The sequence below is a fragment of the Stegodyphus dumicola genome, chromosome 4 (assembly GCF_044657685.1).
Source record: "Stegodyphus dumicola isolate Sdum_Otavi_A_Nest chromosome 4, ASM4465768v1".
Classification (NCBI taxonomy): Eukaryota; Metazoa; Arthropoda; class Arachnida; order Araneae; family Eresidae; genus Stegodyphus; species Stegodyphus dumicola.
This window is the reverse complement of record NC_140771.1, coordinates 167,398,476-167,419,191: the sequence shown is the minus strand read 5'-3', so window position 1 is coordinate 167,419,191 and position 20,716 is coordinate 167,398,476. Positions and strand designations below refer to the sequence as shown.

At 32.3% G+C, this 20,716-nt stretch overlaps 1 protein-coding gene across 4 annotated transcripts in view; it reads right to left on the bottom strand.

Annotated features, from left to right (window-relative positions):
• Nucleotides 1-20,716, bottom strand: part of LOC118198792 (high affinity cAMP-specific and IBMX-insensitive 3',5'-cyclic phosphodiesterase 8B-like) — a 419,321-nt gene that overhangs the window by 44,944 nt on the left and 353,661 nt on the right. For all 4 annotated transcript variants that reach the window (XM_085815741.1, XM_085815740.1, XM_085815742.1 and 1 more), the window contains 4 exons: nucleotides 13,211-13,387; nucleotides 12,924-12,969; nucleotides 12,699-12,846; nucleotides 1,509-1,704 (listed from right to left, as the gene is read on the bottom strand). In XM_085815741.1, coding sequence (XP_085671867.1) covers nucleotides 1,509-1,704; nucleotides 12,699-12,846; nucleotides 12,924-12,969; nucleotides 13,211-13,387 — 567 coding nt within the window. The remainder of the gene's footprint in view (nucleotides 1-1,508; nucleotides 1,705-12,698; nucleotides 12,847-12,923; nucleotides 12,970-13,210; nucleotides 13,388-20,716) is intronic.

The window sequence follows — 20,716 nt, the reverse complement described above, 5'->3', positions numbered from 1 at the left end:
TTTCCATCTACACAAGATCCAAGTAACATAGGAGTTAAAAAAAAAAAAAAAAAAAAAAAAAAAAAAAAAAAAAAAACCTATGAGCTGCATCATGCATTTGCTGAGCCTTAGAAGTAACTTCAATTTGACCCAAATTTCTCCCCCCCCCCATAAAAAAAAAGAAGTTCACTGGCACAAAGTGCATTTTTCACTGAATGATTCGGCTAATAAACAAAACTATAATATAAGAGCTACAGAAAATCCAGAAGAGATCTTGGAATATCCATTGCAATAGGAAAAAGTCACTGTTTTGTGTTGATAATAGAAATGACATCAGCCATTACTATTTTGAGACCTCTGAGAGTCTAGCTTTAATTTGCCAATGAAGAGAGGCATAGAGAAATGGAAAATGACTTTTTTACAGTCTCATCTGATGAATATGAATCTCAAAGATAAATGTTTTCAACAGAATGGCATTGCATGCCACATAAGTGGTGAAACAACCAATGTTTTGCATGAAAAGTTCCCTGAATATTAATTTCACAAAATGGTTATATGAACTGCCCACCAAGAGGACATGTGATTTAATATCTTTATATTTTTTCCTTTGGGGCTATTTGAAGTTACTCACCCACATGAATATGCCTAAGTCAAGAATCGAAAAAGAACATACAACACAAAATAGGTGGTAGGGAATCTCAATTATGCTAAGAGCATCATTGAAAATTGAACTTCTTGAATGCGAATCTCAAAGATAAAAGATGAATATGAATCTCAAAGATAAATGTTTTCAACAGAATGGCATTGCATGCCACATAAGTGGTGAAACAACCAATGTTTTGCATGAAAAGTTCCCTGAATATTAATTTCACAAAATGGTTATATGAACTGCCCACCAAGAGGACATGTGATTTAATATCTTTATATTTTTTCCTTTGGGGCTATTTGAAGTTACTCACCCACATGAATATGCCTAAGTCAAGAATCGAAAAAGAACATACAACACAAAATAGGTGGTAGGGAATCTCAATTATGCTAAGAGCATCATTGAAAATTGAACTTCTTGAATGCGAAACATCAAAAGCAGCCATCTCAATCATATTATTTTTTTATTGTTAATGTCATCGATTGTGCTTTTATCAGACAACAAAATTTTATCAAAATTCAAATTTATTTAGTTTCACATCAGTTTTAAAATCTGGATCAAGAATATATATATATAAAACACCTATCATTTTCATAGGATTTTATCAAATTATAAAGCTTAATTAATAAATTTGAAATTATTGTTATGCTAAATAAATCTATATTTAAGCAGCAACATGTACTCTGCTAATGCTAATGTAACTCTGTTAATGCAATCATGAAATTGTTTCAGATTCATTGAATTTGTTTATTCATATTCAGAATGCAATTTTTAAATAAACAGTAACATATTTTATCAATTATATGAATTGCAACTTCAATGGTTTCAGTACTCTGTTTAATTGAATCTCTGTAAAATATTTCAATCAAATCATATGACTTACTTTTAATCGTGGCTTTTGAAGAAAATATGCAGTTACTTGCAAAACATCTGCTGCATGTGTGGAATTGTGATATGGATTAGGATGATAATTTGACTCGATCAGTGACAACCAATTGCGCAGTATAGTTTCATCACAGTTTAAAAGGCTACAAGCATTGAACCGAGTGAAAATGGAAAGACCAACCCAAATGAGAGGCCTAAAGAAGAAACAGAAAATATATACTGATATTTCTATTAAAAAATTCTACAGTTTTATTGCTTTTGTATAGCAAAAAGCAAATTTGAAAAACATGGCTCAATTCAGAATTACAGAATTGGCTTGTTCAAACACATTTGAAAAATACATTCTGCTGCAAAAAATATGCACCCATTAAAAAAATGAGCTAAGTCATGAAACTCAGCATGTTAATATCATTTGAAAAGCTGTGAAAAAGATTAGGGAATGTATATGAGAAAGGAGCATCATGAAATATACATATAGATTGGTATTCTCGTTGAGTAATTTTAACTGCATTTTCTGTTTTAGTGCTGCAGGTTATGAGCAAAGATATCTTTGAAAAGTACTTGATGGCATTATGAATAGCTATATGATTTAGACAGAGGCTGCACTTTAGTCATAGGTGAAGCAGATTGGTCCAACAACTCTACCAATTGCCATCTTGATCAGAGTGATTTAGTATATAGTTGCTCAGTTTTGGCTACAGTGAATATGAGAAATCTGTAAAGGAGGCAGAAGCTCAAAATATCCCAAATATACAGAACATTAAAGAGGATTATGCGACTAGGAGAACAGCTAAGATCGCACTGGTGATAGCTCTATCATCCATTCGGTGACATTTGTCATCTTTTGTGCATCTCCTGATATCAAAAGATACCCATTCAGGGACAGCTGGCAGAAGATAGAATTTGGTTTCATCAATGAAAGAAACTACTACAGTTTACCCAATACGGGCAGAGCCAGTATGAATTAATGACTACATCAATCACCTAATATATTGCTCAGATAGAGGCACACCGTTTAATGATAAATCCTGTTTCTTTCAGTATTCATGACCACTGCATATATGTTTGGAGAAGGAGTGGTTAGTAGTTCTTAAATTTGTTGTTGATTCACACAAAGCTATTACACATGTCATGACAGTCTGGCAGCCACCCTTTGGAATAGCCTATATCCTCTCAAAGTTCTAAAAGTTTCTCAAAGTTCTATATGTTTTTTTATCACAATTTATGTTGATGATATTCTGCAGCATTATACAGCTTATGCTGTCAAGCTACTTAGATGCCATTTATCAACAAGGCAATCACTTACTGTACAACTTTCTCAGTAATGTCTGTAAGATTAATAACTTTCCACAACTATCCAGATCCTCGCAGTTATCACCAATAACATGTCTAGGACATGCTGAAAAAGCTTCCTTTCCAAAATTCTACAGAATTAACTGCAATGATAATGGCAGTATAATATGTAAAGTGTTATAAATATGACTCTATGCTATGCAGATATCATAATACATTTTATTTCAACATTCTAATCATTTGTAAATTCCTCAAATGATACATACATGATAAGTTTTACATACCTGCAGCTAAAATATTTTATAAGGTGCTTTTTTTTTGTTTTTTTTTTTTTGTTTCAGCACAGTGCATATGACTCATTTCAGAATTATAGACAACACTATTTACACTATAAAAAAGTCATACCTTATTACAATCAAAAGTCGTTAATTCGCACACCCATAATTTGGAATGATCTATAATCCGGACCTCAAAGCTACGAACTTTCTGCGCATGCGTAGTGTTGACGCACGCGCATAGGCGTTTACGCTTGCACGTAAGACCTTTACGGCTGCGCATGTGCACATAATACGTTTACACATGCGCGTTTAATGTATAACGGACGGTATAAGCTAAAATTATCTAATTATCTATTTCAGTTAATGTTGCAGATTGTGTTGTTCCTTAATCTTCAAATTGGATCTGGCTTATTATTTTTTTGCAGATTGTTAGAGCAATTTTATAAAAGTAAGCTTAAACTCTTGATTATGTCAAATATGATTTCTGATGCTGGAGCTGCCAAAGGATCTACAAAGCGAAAGTATGTTTCAATGTCCATCAAACAAAAAGTGGAATTGCTGCAAAAAATGTATTAAGGCATATCCTTTTCTCTAACCATTCCGAAATCTGTTTATCATTTTCACGCTGGTCTGTGGGGGGGGGACGTCGCAACGCGTAATGAACTGGAATTTGATCTGTCAGCACTATCCTTATCTTCGGGGCAGATGTTTTTATTTTATTTGGCTTATAATTCCTTACTAAATGTAGTATTTCATCTTGATGTACTCCGTCTTTGATATGATTTAAATCAAATTCCTCGTCATTATATTTCGCTTCCGATAGTGAAGAAAATGACACAGAGGTTATTGAAAACGAAGAAATTTCGATTGACGAATTAGTCGGTATTCTTGACACAGCAATTATAGGACTTCAACACCGGAACTTTGTAACCGAAGAAGAAATTATGTCTGTTTATAGAATTAAAGAGAAAGTATTATCACATAAAACGAAGCAACTTAAACAACTTACATTGAAAGAAATGTTTAATAAATTAAACAAATAAATATTAAGCTTTTTTTTTTGTAAATTTTGATATCCTTTAGATCATAATTGTTCTTTATTTCATAAATTACGGTTTCATATTTTTAATTTTATAATTTCTGCATGCCATCTTACCAGATTTAAACTGATGATCTATAATCCAGAAAAATCGATAATCCGGAATTGCCGAAGTCCCGACGAGTTTGAATTAACGACTTTTGACTGTATATCAACATACAATCCTATATCATACTGTGAATTTTAAAAATTCACTTACAGTTATTTAATTAGTATTCTAAGCACGCTATGTCATAAAATTTAAAATTATTCATTTCTTTTATTTCAACAAAAAACAACTTGTGACAGATCAGCAAAGTAGATATTGGGCAGTACTTTAGAATCTAATTTTAAACCACTTCTTCCATGAATATTAAATTTTCCTCCATTAATAATTTTAAAACATACTGTTACAAAATGTCCAGGCGCAGTAAGATAGCTGCTCCACAAAAGCAGTTTTAGGGTTGCCATAAAATGGACAAGGGATGGCAGGGTTGCCACATTTGGCGAAAAATCACCCTTTCGGCGACAAAACTGGCAATATGCCATGGATGGATGTAGAATCTTCTGGAACAAATTCTTACTGATTTAGCCCAGAATGTTCTCGAACACAAGCCAAAAACTATATAAACCCTGCTGGTACGCGGAGAGTGAGTGGGAGATAGTTTCGAGTTAGTCAGTCCGTGCGGAATTGATCGAGTTAACAGCCGGGCAGAAAGAAACGGGTGGGTCTTCGAGTGCATCGAAAGAGTCTGTTAGTGTATCGCGGTTAGTGCATCGTCGAGAGAGTGTGTTGAGTTCCGGAAGGAACTGAACCGAAGAATCGGGAGCTGTGCTCTGTGTGTCGTTGAGTGCATCAAGAGTTGTAGCGTGGAGAGTCTCAAGAGTACGTGGAGTTCCGAGAATGACCAAGCAGATTCGGGAGCTGTACTCTGGTGCTTTGCAGTGAAGCTGTCTCCACCATTATAGCCTGATAACCTGAAGGCTGTGTCGCTAATTGTTCCAGCGAGTGTATAGTAGACTTTCGACAACTATAAAATGAGCTGTTCTGATTAATATTGGCTAAATAAAGTGCGTTTGGATATTTCATCAAGTGCTGTCATCGTCATGGCCTCATACAAGTTTGGTCACTCACCAAAAGCTTTTACAGCTTGAATGGGACATACTGCAACACCCACCATATTCTCCAGATCTGGCGCCTTCCGATTATTATTTGTTCCGGTCCCTGCAAAATTTTTTGGATGGTAAAACCTTTACCTCAAATGAAGATGTCAAAAACCACCTGAATCAGTTTTTTGCCAGCAAGAACCAAAACTTTTATGAGCGGGAAATTATGTTACTGCCAGAAAGATGGCAAAAGGTGTTGGACCAGAATGGCCAATATATATTTAATAAAATATTTATTCATTATACGAAAATTGTCTTTCATGTTCCCCCCAAAAAAACGAAATTACTTTCCGAACAACCCAATATATGTGCATCTCATAGTGCAGACTGTGCAGACAAGGACTTGATTCTAAACCTGGATACTTCTGCTAGTAAAGGATCAGATTCTTTTTGCGATTCTGGTGCAAACAGTGGAACTGGCTTTCAGGAAATAGAGGTAAATAAGCATGTACCATCTGCTAAAGATACCGAGGTGAACTATATGCATGTTACGAGATCTACAGAGTGGTGAATGAACTGTTTTAGAGCTTTCAGTGGATGAAAAGTCTGAAAGGACTGAATTTTCAGACAGTGATATGCAAAACAGAAATGTGTCTGAGAACTGCAGTGAAAAACTATTTGACCCGGGTATAACTTAATGAAAAGACTGAGACTGAAATTCATTCTGGACTTTAATTTGTATAATTTAAAATTTTTATGTGTTCAATTTGTTTATATAACTTGTATATAGTGTAAATATTTGTTTTAGTAATGTTATTTGTTTTATTAGTATCAAATAATGCTTCTGATCCAGGATTGTACTGCCCGAGACGTGCAGTCCTTGGGAGGGGGCAGTGTTACAAAATGTCCAGGCGTGGTAAGATAGCTTCTCCGCAAAGCAATTTTAGGGTTGCCATAAAATAGCAAGGAATGGCAGGGTTGCCACATTTGGCGACAAAACTGGCAATATGCCATGGATGGATGGAGAACCTTCTGGAACGAATTCTTACTTGTTTAGCCCAGAATGTTCTCGAACTATATAAACAAAAACTAGCCAAAAACTATATAAACTCTGCTGGTACACAGAGAGTGAGTGCGAGATAGTTTCGAGTAACAGCAGCGAGTGCATCGAAAGAGTCTCTTAGTGTATCACGGTTAGTGCAAAATTTGTCACTAAATGAACTATTAACCTAACAAATGTTTTTAAATGCCAACCATAATTTGTTGAGCAATGTTCTATTTTTTTCATTTATGTAGGAACATATATTATATTCAAAACATAAAGTAGCAAGAAACAATATTTTAATAAAAATTATAACAATACACTTTTACATTCTAACATTCTAAAGTTCATACAAACTGAAAATAAGTGATAATTCTGTTTCTAAATGTAACTATTTGAAGAAAAAAATGGACATATATATTCATTTCTTGAATTACTCTTAAATGAAATTCAACTACTTAAAAAGCATAAACAATTAAGATATTACATAGCTTGTAACATTGGAATAATGACAGATTTTTGCAAGAAAACCAGAAGGCAAACATGCTGTGCCATAATGCCATTCCAAAGGAGCTCTAAATTGACTTAAATGCAATTTATAATGCATGATTCATATTACTGAACCATTTGTAATACAATTCTGATGTAAAATATAATAGAACCATGTAATGGGTTAATTCTGATGTAAAATATATTAGCACCACTTAAAGGGTGCTGCTTAATGTGATCACATTTGAGTACAACTATTTTGATAACTTTGACTGAATGATACTATTCAGTGATGAGAAAAAATATCCTTCAAAAAAGCAATGGAGTTTAGTTAATTAAATATACATATAGAATAACTAGAAACATATAAACAAGCACTTTCACAGCATTTTATTTAGGAAAATGTAAAAGTTTGTTCATGAAATGTTCATGACTTTTCTGGAAATTATTTGACTGATGCTGTACCCTAATCTCAAGGCCGAGACGGTTCCTCTCATTGGAAGAAAACACAACATAAAATTTAAAATTAGAGGCAAATAAGCAATCATAGTTTGGTATAAATATTTTCAGGAAATTCCCCCCCCCCCCCGAAGAAGAGAAACCTGTGTCTGATCATGCTGAAAATAAATAGAAATCTACCTCAAACTAAGAAGGCTTTTCTCTACTTAATTTTAAACAGCAATTGAAAGAAATTGAAACCAAGCTTTTTGTCAACTTGCTTGGCAATATTTCTCTCCTACTTGGTAGTTTTAAAAATCTATTTTGCTTTTATTTGGCAACTTTACTTTAGGTTAAAATATTTGATATATAACATTTTTTTTTTATCATAGAAACCCAATTGTTGATCAAGAAAGTGATGTATTTTCCATGCTTTCATATATAAACAGGCAGGAATTTAAAAACAATATCTGAATGATAATATTAACTGTGATTAAAGTAAGCAGTGTCCATTGTATGTACTGTATTTGCCAGTGTACAAGACACCACCCTTTTTTATACACATTTTTGAAGGAAAAAACTTTATTACTGTTCATTATAATGAATTTAATGTATTTTCAATATATAGTAATACAAATACAAAGTAATACTTTCTGCAAATACCTAATCTATCTGGGAAAGAACACCTTTTAATCCTTTTCGTCAAAACCTTTAAATCTTCTTCACCATAACTTGGCAACAAATTTAAGAAAATAGAACAGAAATTTCACACACTTTAAAAGTTTTTCACAAAAACTGGAAAGTTTAAATGAACCCAGCTATGATCATCGATGACAGTGCATGTGCATTCACTGAAGTCTATATAACTGTAATATTCCCACACTCCGCAAAGAAACAAGGAAAAAACATCGCATAACTCTGAACAAAGGAAATTTCCAGAAATAAATGTAATCAAAAACTGAGTATTGATGTATAAGTTGTTTATATTAATAAAAATAATTTATTTTATTTTGTCTCATTGAAAATGAATTTTAAAGAGCATACAATTTGAAGTACTAAGATAGGAATGAGCAAACTATAGTCCGCAGGCCAACTCTGGCGCGACGGAAGGTTCTATCCAGCCCGCAGATAGAATTTTAATTTACCATTCCAAAGCAAATTAAAAGAAATATATATTTATATATTATACATCCATCTCCTTTTCTACTTTGTTTAAATAATATTATTTTCTTCCATTTTTTCAAAGGACTGATGATCTTTTTACTTTCTCTATTTTTGTTCTACAAAACATAAATCGACGGAAATAGCAAGCACAGACAGCTTTCAATTGGTAATGTGTTAAAAGTGGATGTTCTTTATTAATTATAGCTGTAGATTGGTGTCAACATGAGTTATCTCTTTCTCAGGGAGCAGACATATGGGAATTCAGTATACATGAATTAGACCTCACATGTGGCAGACTGCACATTTTAAGCTTCAGCAAGCAGCTTTTTCTTTTGGCACAAGTTTTAATATTATTGATTGCATATGGAAAGATTGCGGACATATAGCATCGTTGTGAATAGTGGTGAAATTATTAAAAGTATAACGTAGCTAGTGCTTGTTTGGGTTATTCATAAAATATTTCAACTCCAAAATGGCTACTAAATACACAAAGCTGATTCAGAGTGTCCTGCTTTTAATGATGAATGTACATGGAAATATTTTTTATAGTTGATAAAGATAAACCAGAGTGTCTCATCTGCAATGAAACTGTAACAGTCTTCAAAGAAAGTAATAGTTCCCTTCATTTCACATCTAAGCATAAGAATTCCAACTACAAAGCAGTGTCCGAATATGAAAGAAAACAAAATGCAGAAAGTCTTTGCAAAAAATTATCAGGCTGACAAAATTTTTTCAAGAAGGTAAACAGTATCCAAGAAGCAGCTACACATGCAAGTTACATTGTAGCATACAATATTGCTAAAATTAATAAAGCTCTCAGTGATGGGGACTTCGTTAAACAATGCATGCTCCAAGTTTGTGATGTTTTATGTCCAGACAAGAAAAATAATGTTGAGACTGCAAGCTTATCTCGAAAAAAGGTGAATTTTAGAATCTAAGCCATCGATAAAAATTTGACATCACAATTAGAGTCAAAGATTGACCAGTTTAAATTTTGCTCCATAGCTATGGCTGAAAGCACTGATGTAAATGATACTACTCAACTAGTAATATTTATAAGAGTTATTGATGAGAACTTTGAAGTCACCATGGAATTGGCGTGCATGAGTTCTTTAAAGCGAACTACAATGGGATAAAATATTGTTCGTGAATTTCAGGAAGGGTGAAACTTTGAAAAATTTTTAACTTTGAAAGTGCCTATAACAAATAAATGTAATAGTACGACCAATGCAGCACTAAATATAATAGGAAAAAATATGGATTTCTTGGACTCTAATCAAAACTATCCTGGGAACAATATTGTTTTTCTACATTGTGTTATACATCAAGATGCTCTACGTAAATCATCATGAATATGAAACCTGTGCTTGATGCAGTCATGAAGCTTGTAAATACTATTTGATCTTGTGAGCTTACTCACAGGCAATTTTGAGATTTTCTTCAGATTTCATACAATCTGAATACTCTGATGTACTGTACTACATGAAAGTAAGGTGGCTTAGTGCAGGACGTGTTTTCGAGCACGTTTGGCAGCTGAAAGATGTCATTGTGTCGTTCTTCCATGAGAAACAGGGTTCTGCGGAGTGCGAAATGTTGGAAGCTACAGAACGGCTTTCAGACTTTGCATTTTTCACAGATCTTTGTCATATCAGCAACTTGAATGTCAAGATGCAAGGGAAAAATCAATTTATCGACGATATCTGGGCACATCTGGGCTTTGAAACTAAGCTAAGAACGACTTTTCTCATTTCCCAAAGTTAAGTTTAATGCCCTCAGTAACTGAAGAGAAGATTAAGAATTAAGAAGATGGCTTGAAAAACTGCATTTTGAATTCGAACGCAGATTTCAACATTTCAGTACTATTCAAACAGAATTGGATATTTTTTCCATGCCTTTTAATGAAAATTGTGAAGCAGTGAAGTCAGATTTGCAGCTTGAATTAACTGATTTTCAATCTAACAATATCTCAAGTAGTTGTTTCTAAATATGCCAAAGTTATAGTTTTAAAAATCATTATCGAAAGTAAGTTTTCCAAATTAATATCTCATGTCCAGAAAATCAGTGCAATGTCTGCTTCTTATATATGTGAACATGTGTTTCAGCTATGAATCATAGAATTATTTCAAAAGTAGACTGACAGATGAGCATTTAGCGTCGTTCCTTAGAATCAGTAAGTACATCTCACTTCGAACCTCAATATAACAGGGTTGCCACGCTACCTGGAAAACCGTAAAAAGTCAGGGAATTCGGAAACTGACCAAAACATTCAGGGAAAAGACAGGGAATTTAAGTGTTTTAGTCAAAATCTGGAAAAGTCAGGGAATTTCATACAACGATCCCGCCAAAAAAGGCGAGTTTTGCGCCGACATCGGAAGAGATAACTTTTTTGGTGAATTGTGTATCACGTGAGTGTCACTCGGGCAGCTGGCATAGAGCCAATTTTCGCAGCTCCAATTTGATTGTCTTTTTAGAAAGACAAAGCAAGTTTCCCACAACTTTTGGTTTCCAGTAGCCTCGAGAATCGCATGTGCAGTGCATGAACTAAAGAAAGTACCTGTTCTCGTATAAAACAAAATGGGTTTAATCCTAGTATACAGAACCATGAAGGTTAGAATAAAAAAATATGTACTGTAAAGAAGGAAAACCTCTCTGCAACAGACATGGCTCCGTTCCATCACAGCGAGAAACAGCTGTGCATGCGCGATATATCTGTCACCAAAGCTCGAAACCGGTGTCGAAGTTCGAAGGTCACGTTATCAAGAGTTCATAAAATGAATATCGTTTAAAATTTCTTTAAACTCTAAAGAAAAAGAAAATATTTTTTGGCACAAGTAAATTAATTCATGGATTAGTTATTTTGAGGGGAAAAAAAATCTATGAAAATCCGTTTTTAAAATTATTGTGAAAAATCCAAGAAAAAACGTTTCTTCTTGGATTTTTTGCAATAATTTAAAAACGGATTTTCGTAGTTTTCTTTTTTGTCAAAGAACATTTTGTCAAAAAACAAACACGTGTTTCTCAATTTCCTGTACACATCTCAGAGAGGGAAATTCTGGCTGCCAGGTTCTGTCGCCAAATCCCTTGGCAAATTTTCCCTCCGCTTTTTACATAGACATTCTTTGGTTAGAATAATCTCCATGTATGGTACAGTGGGATTTGGCGACATGATGATGAGCAGTAAACGGGTCATTTTGTTCTTGGCGACAATTTTTAAAATCACGCGAAGGCCGTATCGTATACTAGGATTTTACCGCAAAATCTTTTTTTTTTTTTTTTCTTTTCTTTTTAATAAATACCTTGTCATTTTGCAGTAAAATAAAAAAATAGTAATCAATCATCTAGGATAACCATATAACTATATTCGCTAAAATATCGTTGATTATTCTAATTAAATTTTTAAGTAATTATGTTATTCTTATCATTTAATGTTGCTTCTTCCCTCTAAATTTATTTATCATTAGTAAATAATATATCCAAATTTCAGGAAATTTTCTCTGGCATAATCCTGAAATTAATTCTAGCAATATGATGACATCATGAAATTTAATGCACATATTTTTCCCTTATGTATGCTGCGAAATAAATATAAAATATCTCAATTTAGTAAAAAAATATCATTAAATAGATTTCTTTCTTTCGTTTAGCTGCAGAATGTCTGCAAAAAAAGCCTTATTTTATTCCAGATTGGGCAGATTCTAATCTCAATCTTCAGTGGAAAAAACAACTCCTATTATAATTATATTTGTGTTTTCAAGTGTTAAGGTGCCTTTTAAGAATACATCTCACACAAATTAAATTTACCTAAAATCTAACCTAACTTTTAGCATTGCGTTGTGATTTATAAGAACCGGATTAGCCTCGTGTTGAACTGGGGATGATCATGAGTAATAATTAAATAAAACATACAGTTGTTATCCAATGTATATATCTTAAATTTTATTAAGTTTTTTAAGCAGAAAAGTAAACAAAATTATCAAACAAAGTGTACCAAGAATAATGGAGAATAAATGTCCTCTGGGATTTATTGAATAATTAAAAGAATTTGCTACAAATTTTTCTTCATCATGCATGTACTGTGCCAACAGATTTGCTAAGTTATTATATATGTATATATACATATATATATATACCTTTTATGAGTAATATTAGTTTACAGAAATAAATTGAAGATAACCAGAAATTTTAAATATATATGTATTCCTCCTCTTCAATACATATTATTGTAGAAAAGGTGATTTTAACAGTTAGCTGTAAATAAGCATAAATTACTTCAATAATTAAATGTATAATATTGCTTACCTTTTCTCTGTTACTCTCTCTAACTGAAAAATGTCAAAATACCATTCATTAACACTTTCTAAAATTTCTTTAATTTTTGGTGAAGCTGACTCCAGTGTTGGTAGACATGATGGTGTCAGTGGTGGTTGTGATCCAGAAGATGGAACACCTATTAAGAGAATTCAATGTGAGAAAGGTGAAATATTTTCCTGCAACTGTTTTGGCAACAGCATAAAATCAAGTTACCTTTGAAAGCCTCATGAGAAAACCTCCTAATAACTTGTTTATTATTCTGAAATAAAATAAGCAGATATTGATAATGCATTGATAATGCAATTCTGTCAATAAAAAATGACAGAATTGAAGTCATGTAAAACAGGGAAAAAGAAAAAGTTTATTTGTAAAAATAAACTTTAAATTCAGAAAAGTAAACTTTAAAATATGTCAATAATAGATGTTACTAAATTGGGCTAAATTACACTTTGTGATACATTTTTTAGAGCTGTATATGTATCTAGACAAATCATACGTACAGAAATCAAACCACTGAAGAGATCTGATGCTACTTGATCCTCAGCATGGTTTTGTCGTAATCCAGTAAACTGAGGAGAATATATGTCTGTGCTCCGCAAGATGTCCAAAACACGATCAAGTGCTTGCGCAACAAAAAGAGGACTATGTTCTTGTGTTGCTAAAATCATATTTATAACCTACAACATTTCGAAGAAAAAAAGGAGAAGCTTGATAAATATGGATTATAAAAAGATAAATTGGAGAAGCATGACATATAAAATAATATAATTTGAATATCATATGTAAATTGTACATTGTTTTTATTACAGCAGAATGGAAATATATTAGAAGAAGGATTTGGAATTGACTCTGATAAAGATTTTAAGAAATCTTCTCAAGATTATCTAATTGTAGAAGAAAAAAAAAAAAAAAAAAAAAACAGTATTTCCTAATTGCTATGAATCAGGATAGAAGACAAAACCGAAGAGAAGCCTAAAAATCTTCAATTAGGCTTATAATTTATGCACATAACTATCCTTAATTATTTTCATTACATTCCTTCCAATACGTTCAAGCATCTCTACCTAGGTTTTTGCATAATAATCAAAATTTGAATTAAAAATGTCTAATCTTTCTTGATACTTATTGCTGTTTAGTCCCACGATAAAGAAAATATAATTTCTGATTTCAATACTCTGATTACTCTAACTTAATCTGATTGTAATACTATAATACTACTAACAGGGCAGAAAGAAATATAAAAAATCTTTTCAGGGTTCCATTCATAATACGATCCATCAAGTAACTCTAGATTTAGCTTCCATGGGCCATTTTAATTTGCACAGTGAACAGCTGTAAGTTCATTTCGCATCAAATGTGGAGCTACACACATTTGTGCTTAGCTCAATGAATTTGAGATGGTTTTCCAGATAAATCTCTCTTCTTCCATGGCCTTCACATTATATAATTCCATGTGATTTTTTTTTCTTATAAGGTTACATCAAAGACCATGTGTTTGTGTTCTCTTTAACATGGGATTTAGCACAACTGCGAGAAGGGATCATGCATGCAATCACTAGTACCACCTAGTACATGCATGACAAAAGACATATTCAATCCTTGACCGAAGATTATCTAATTGTAAGAAGAACTATTATTTTCTGGTTGCCATGAATCAAGACAGGATACAAAATATAAAACATGTCATACCTAGTTGGTGATGTCATGCCATCAGGAGTATTAAGCATCTGTAAGGTGCATATAAAACTTATGAGATTATTCATGTACTGATATGCACTTTTTTTGGATGTGTTTGTTGCAATTAATGCATTATAAATTTTTTAAACTCTTTACAGAATTATGAATTCCCTGTGTATATGTTACTCCTAAAAGTAGCTGAAGATTTCACAGAAATTTTGGTGTAATAGGAAATTTTAAAAACAGTTTCTTTTAAAATACTATTCAATTTTTATAAACAAAAATTTCATATGTCATATCTGAGATTCAATTGACACTTTAAATGTTCTCTGTGCAAACATGGTTAGAAAAGACTACTGTCCCTGTCTATAATGCATTAGTATGAATTACTTTATGAAAGAATTGGTACTTTTATTATCTAATAATTTGAAAAGGCAATAAAGCACCAAATTTTTCTTCTTGACACATGATGAAATCCATAAGAAGCTATGAATCCTAATCATAATATACATAAAAAATTATTTTAAGAAGCATACTGCTTCAAATAATAAACATTTAAATAGGAAATTTTACATTTTTAAAAATCTTAAATATGAAACCTTTTCACAAAGGTCATCAAGAAAAGACTTAAAATGGCATCGACTTCAATTATTCTTTTATCCTTGAAGGTATCGCAGGAAAGCTATTTACTGGAATAACTACTAAAAAGCAGTTATAGATTTAGATAAACAGTGAAGTTCATTATAAAATAATTACATTCCAAAAGAATCATGTATTTTACAGGAATGGATAATTCAAATTGAATATGCATTAAGTGTTTGGTATCTTATATTTCATTCCCTATTGCCAAGCTTAGTATTACTTGCTTGTGTTTGAGTTGCAGGAGAATATCTGTGACTGATGTATAGATTGCTAATAACATCAGTTGTCTTCGGTTCTGTTTATGGTGAACAAGATAGTGGTATGGTTTTATCTCACTTTCTCTAACAAAATTATCTATGAAGTCATCTCTGTCTATTCTATTTTTATGAAGTCATCTATGATACTATGTCACCATCAATTAACCAACCATACTGATTCTTGGTGCAATCCAAGTATCAGGAAAGCTTTTTGTTTCTTTTCTTTTTTAATTTGAGAAAGGTTGACTGTTAATGTTTAAACTTTATCAGATTCTTTCACTAACTGAATGTTCTTGTAATATTTAAATATTCTGAAGCCTGCAATAAATATTTTCCAAATAAAAATTATAGTTTAATTTAGAAGGCAAACAACAACAAATCAGCATTATATATGCAAATTTTCACAGGACTAGTTCGGATGGTTTTACCGAACCACCATCCTCAGCTGCCAAAGTGCAAATGAACGAGAGAAGATAAGAATGGCTGGACAGGAGTTAAGTTACTGTCATCATCTGCTTATGAAACAAGAAAACTAAAACAAAATTTCCTTACAGGCTGAAGGTTAAGATGAATTGGGATTAAATCGTTAACTAGAACAGAGAGATTTTTTTTAAATGTGAAACACCTCAAGAAAACCTAATTCACCTATGGAAGATGTTTTTTGAATAAGCTTGGTTGCAGAAAAAAAGAAAGTGTGATTTTCAGACCAACAATGTTAGGCAACAGAGGACTTCTGTGTTTCCTTTTTCCTAACATATATCATGTTTTTTAATGCAAAATTTTAAGGCTCTCTTAGTTTGACCAAACCAATGTAAATTAAAGCGCACTGGCAAGGAACCTTGTAAATACCACAGGAATTCATATTCGGAATAGGGTCCTTTAGCATGGAACTGGGACTTTTATTAATAGGAAAATAAATTACCCGAAAGTTAAATTTCTGTAAATTCCATGCAATTTTATAGCTAACTGATAGAAAGAAAGGAATAATAACATAATTCTTATAATCTTCTAAAACTAGAGTGTGCCTTTTGGTTTGTTGAAATGATAATTTTTAACTGCTTCGTTAATAATGTTGCATAAAAAGGCCCCTGTCAATAGCTACTACTTTTAAATAATTTAGTTCTTGATCAATAGCCAATCGGAGGAGAAAACTTGAAGTGCATGGAAAACAAAGGAATAAAATGAAGCAAACTTTTGTTAAGCCAGATGACATGATTTGAAGTGTGGTGGAAGTCAAATCTATGAAGGTTTATGATAAATTACACCTGAAACGACAAAAATTCTGAATAATTTTGACTTCTCACTACAGCATAAACATAAAAAAGTTATCTCAAATTTCATTCAAATTAAATCTTATCAAAACTCTTCCAATTATGTTTCAAGAATTTTTTTAAACTGCAAACTTGCATTGCTTCGGTCCATCAGAAGGAATACACATCAACAGTTATCCAAAATTGACCTTGAGCTATATAAGCTTCATCTGGAACTCGCTAATTCATATCCAAAATTCACTACCATTAAACAACAGCCTTGGTATAGAACTGAGAATATAGTTAACTGCCATAAAAACCAGGGCTGTGGAATTGGTAGGGAAAATGACCGACTCCGACTCCTGGAATTTTAAAGACTCCGATTCCATCATATATATGTAAACATATACACATGGGTTACAGCTTATTTTTTTAAATATAAAAGAAGTAATAGATGCTACAGAAAAAAATTGATGCATAGCAAATTTTTTATATTAATTAGCATTTATTATGAAATGGAAAACTGGCATTAGTAATTTCTAAGAAACAGTATAACTTCGCAAGGTTTTCTTTGTTAGAGGACCATAGATCCAATTTGATAAACTTCAGAACTGCGAAGAGTCTTTCCACACTGACCTGAATAGGAGGAAGAGCTGTTACTATTAGGGCTACTTCTTTTAACTTTTCAGGATAGATTTTTATAAGTTCTAAAAGAGGTGTCTTGCAAGAGCAATCATATTTCTCTATTTCTTCAGAGGCCATGTATAAATCTTGTTTGTATTTTTTCATTTTTATATCTAAAGGCTCTTGGTTCTTTATTTTCATTCGCTTAGCCTTAGCCTTTTCAATATTATCCAAATATTTTTCAAAATCTAATTCATCAGTGGAAGAGGATGATAGAGACTCACTTGCAATGTGTGCAGTTTGACTGTCCTGATTTGAATTATCTAGTTATTCAGAGAATAATTTCATTCAGTTCACAGATGGCTTTCTTTGCCTTTTTTTAATTTGTTCGTCATCCAACAAAATTTGGAGTTTGGGATCTACATATATTGAACCCAGCAAGATTTTATTGTCTAGCAAACTAGTTTCTCTTTTCTTCATTGAAAAAATAATTCCTTCTGCAGTAAACCCTCTATTTCAGAAACATCACATTCTCGCCTCTTGTTAATTCTTCTAAAGATCATTCCACAGTCTTTCTGTTAGTGAAACATTAGGGATATCTACATCTTCTGAAAAAATTAATTCTAACAACCACCATATCACCAAATATGTACTTCTCCATCACGTTGCTCAATCAATAATAGCTCCTTTTCCTGCTCACTTCCTAAGAATGGCATCAATTTTGAGAGTTCTTGCTGCTATTGCTGCTTACTTAAATTTACAAATGAGATTTGTAACTAAATGAATCAGTTTAATCAGTATCGGCAAATATCATGTCCATCCTGCTCCCTTATGTTTATTTATTAATAGTCAGTAAAATAGAAAATAACTATTTATTAATGTATATAGTTCATAAATAAAAATATTAACTCAGTTTGTCATTAAATTTTTTTTTCAATTCACATTAACTTCATTTCATATTCAAAATGTCCAACAAAAACTGGAGTCGACGTGTTTTTAGCGACTCCAAATCCACCTCCTTTTGCCCAAAAGACTATCTGACTCCACAGCCCTGACAAAAACACCCTTGCATTTAAACTCCAAAACCTCCTTTTACAGTCTTCCAATTTAAGTAGTTCAAAAAGTCTTCCCATTGTAAATATTAAGCCAATAGTTAATATTTCTAGTGTTGTTTATCAGAAGAACAAGAGAGAATTGTGAAATATAATTTTAACTTCTCATAAACCTCAAAACCCTCGATTTCAAAGATTTTGGTTGATATCAAAAAAGCTTTTAAATTCAGTAAAGTTTGAGATACACACACACACACACACACAAAAAAAAAAAAAAAAAAAAAAAAAAAAAGAAGATTAGGCACCTTATTGCCCATAATGTGAAATATGTGAAATTCAACAATAAGCCTTTGAAACCAAAGTTAAATGTCAGAGAAAGAGCTAAAATGCACGAAATTCATTCTAATCCAGACATTATCATTTCAAAGCCTGACAAAGGTGGCCAGATAGTCACCCTGGACAAGAATACTTACATTGATTTAGGCACTGCCTCGTACCCGTTAGCTAATATAGTACAAAGCCTGAAATCTGGAAGTTCATTATCCGGAATGATCTAAAATCCAGATCTCAAAACCAACAACAACGTTTTCTCAGAGGCTTTACACAAGGGCATTTGATTCCTCCCTCAATGCATAATAAAACATCTGGAGACTCCCGATTCTAATAATTTCACTTTGAATAAAATACCTTGTTATTCAAGAAACAATCATCTTAGCATAAATTTGTATGATCAGTAATTTGGCTCCGTTGCTGCGTATCTGCTTGGCACTCTCAAACCAAAACATTCCACATTGTTGATCTGATGCCAACCTGTCGAATCATTACTTATTATAATTTTCTTTCATCATCGCATGTTTATCAAAACATGACAACTTGAGTAATGACTCATGTAGCGATGCCTAAACAATATTTTTATGTTAGTAATTGAATAATAAAGGAGCATGGTAATCCTTTATGTTGACATTACGCTTGGTGATGATTACAAATTTAAGTTAAATGCGCTAAAAAATGTTGATGAGGGAAAATTTACCAAAAATTTCTTTTTATATACTAAAAATAGATTTTGTTGATGATTCACATAGACACAAAGATTACATTTAGGGCTATTTGAATTAAGAATAACTGATTTGTTATTCACAAAAAGAAAGAACTGGCACCAGGGCTCATATGGCCGCACCGAGTCGAAGAATTTAGAATCCAGAGAGACTGCATCAGGCAATATGATATCTAGCGCCTGGCCTCAATAAGGCTTAAGTATATGTAGGAATTAGAAGGTTTTCGGATATTGCAAAAAAAAGGTGAAATTTTCCAATTAACGGATTTTGTAAAGAAATGTGGAGAAGTGCTAATAAATGAAGATGATATAAAAGTTTTTCATTGTGATAACAATGCTTCTCAATCATCAATCAATTAATGAATGGCGAAATCTGTAATATGGTTCTAGATCCAGAAAATACTGCTACTGATAGTGAAGAAAGTGACAGAGAAATTACTGAAAATGAGAAAATTTTAATTGACAAGTTAGTCGGAATTCTCGAAACAGCAGTGAGAGGACTTCAACAATGTAACTGAACAAGAGATTATATCTGTCTACATAATTAAAGAAAAAGTATTAGCACAAAAAACGAAGCAACTTAAACAACTTACATTAAAAGAAATGTTTAATAAGGTAAACAAATAAATGCTAAGACTTTTTTTTTTTTTTTGAACATTTTGATACCTTTTAGACCATAAATACTTCATTATTTCACAAATCACGATTTCATATTCTTAATTTTATAATCTCTACATGCCATCTTACTAGATTTAAACTGATGATCTAATATCCGGAAAAAATCCCTTCGAGCCCGAATTTCGGATTTTGTACTGTATTCAGTTTCTAGATTTTCAACTATATTAGATAATAACATTTACATGATAAAAAATTCAATAGAGTTTGTAAAAAAAAGTTAAAAGCATTTCTCCTAGAAATTTGCTCATGGTTTCTTTTGATGTAAAATCATTATTCACCAATGTTCCAGCGGAGAATGCATTAAGATATCTAGAATCCAGACTTCGTGAATTTCTCCTGCATCAAAATTGATGAGCTTGCATTTTGTTTCCCAAAATATGTATTGCAAGCAAACTGAGGGATTAGCCATGGGAAGCCCTCTTAGTCCCATCCCTAGCTGATATCTACATGCATTATTATGAATCTAAATTATTTGAAACTTTAAACTTCCTGGTATGGATCCACTATGTAGACGATACTTTTACCCTGTTCGATGGTAACAAAGATGTTTTAACCCTTTCGTGGGCCATTTATTTCTCTTTTGAATTTCTCCCGGTTTTTTATGTTTTATTATCAACTAAACAATAGCATTTAAGGAAATATATTTTATTTTGCCAAATTTTTCATTTACATTTAAATTCTAGGGGTGGGAAGTATACTTCCCACGGGACCTTTTATGGTCATAGAGAAAATTCAATTTAAAGGCGATTATTTGCCGTGAAAAGATGAGAAA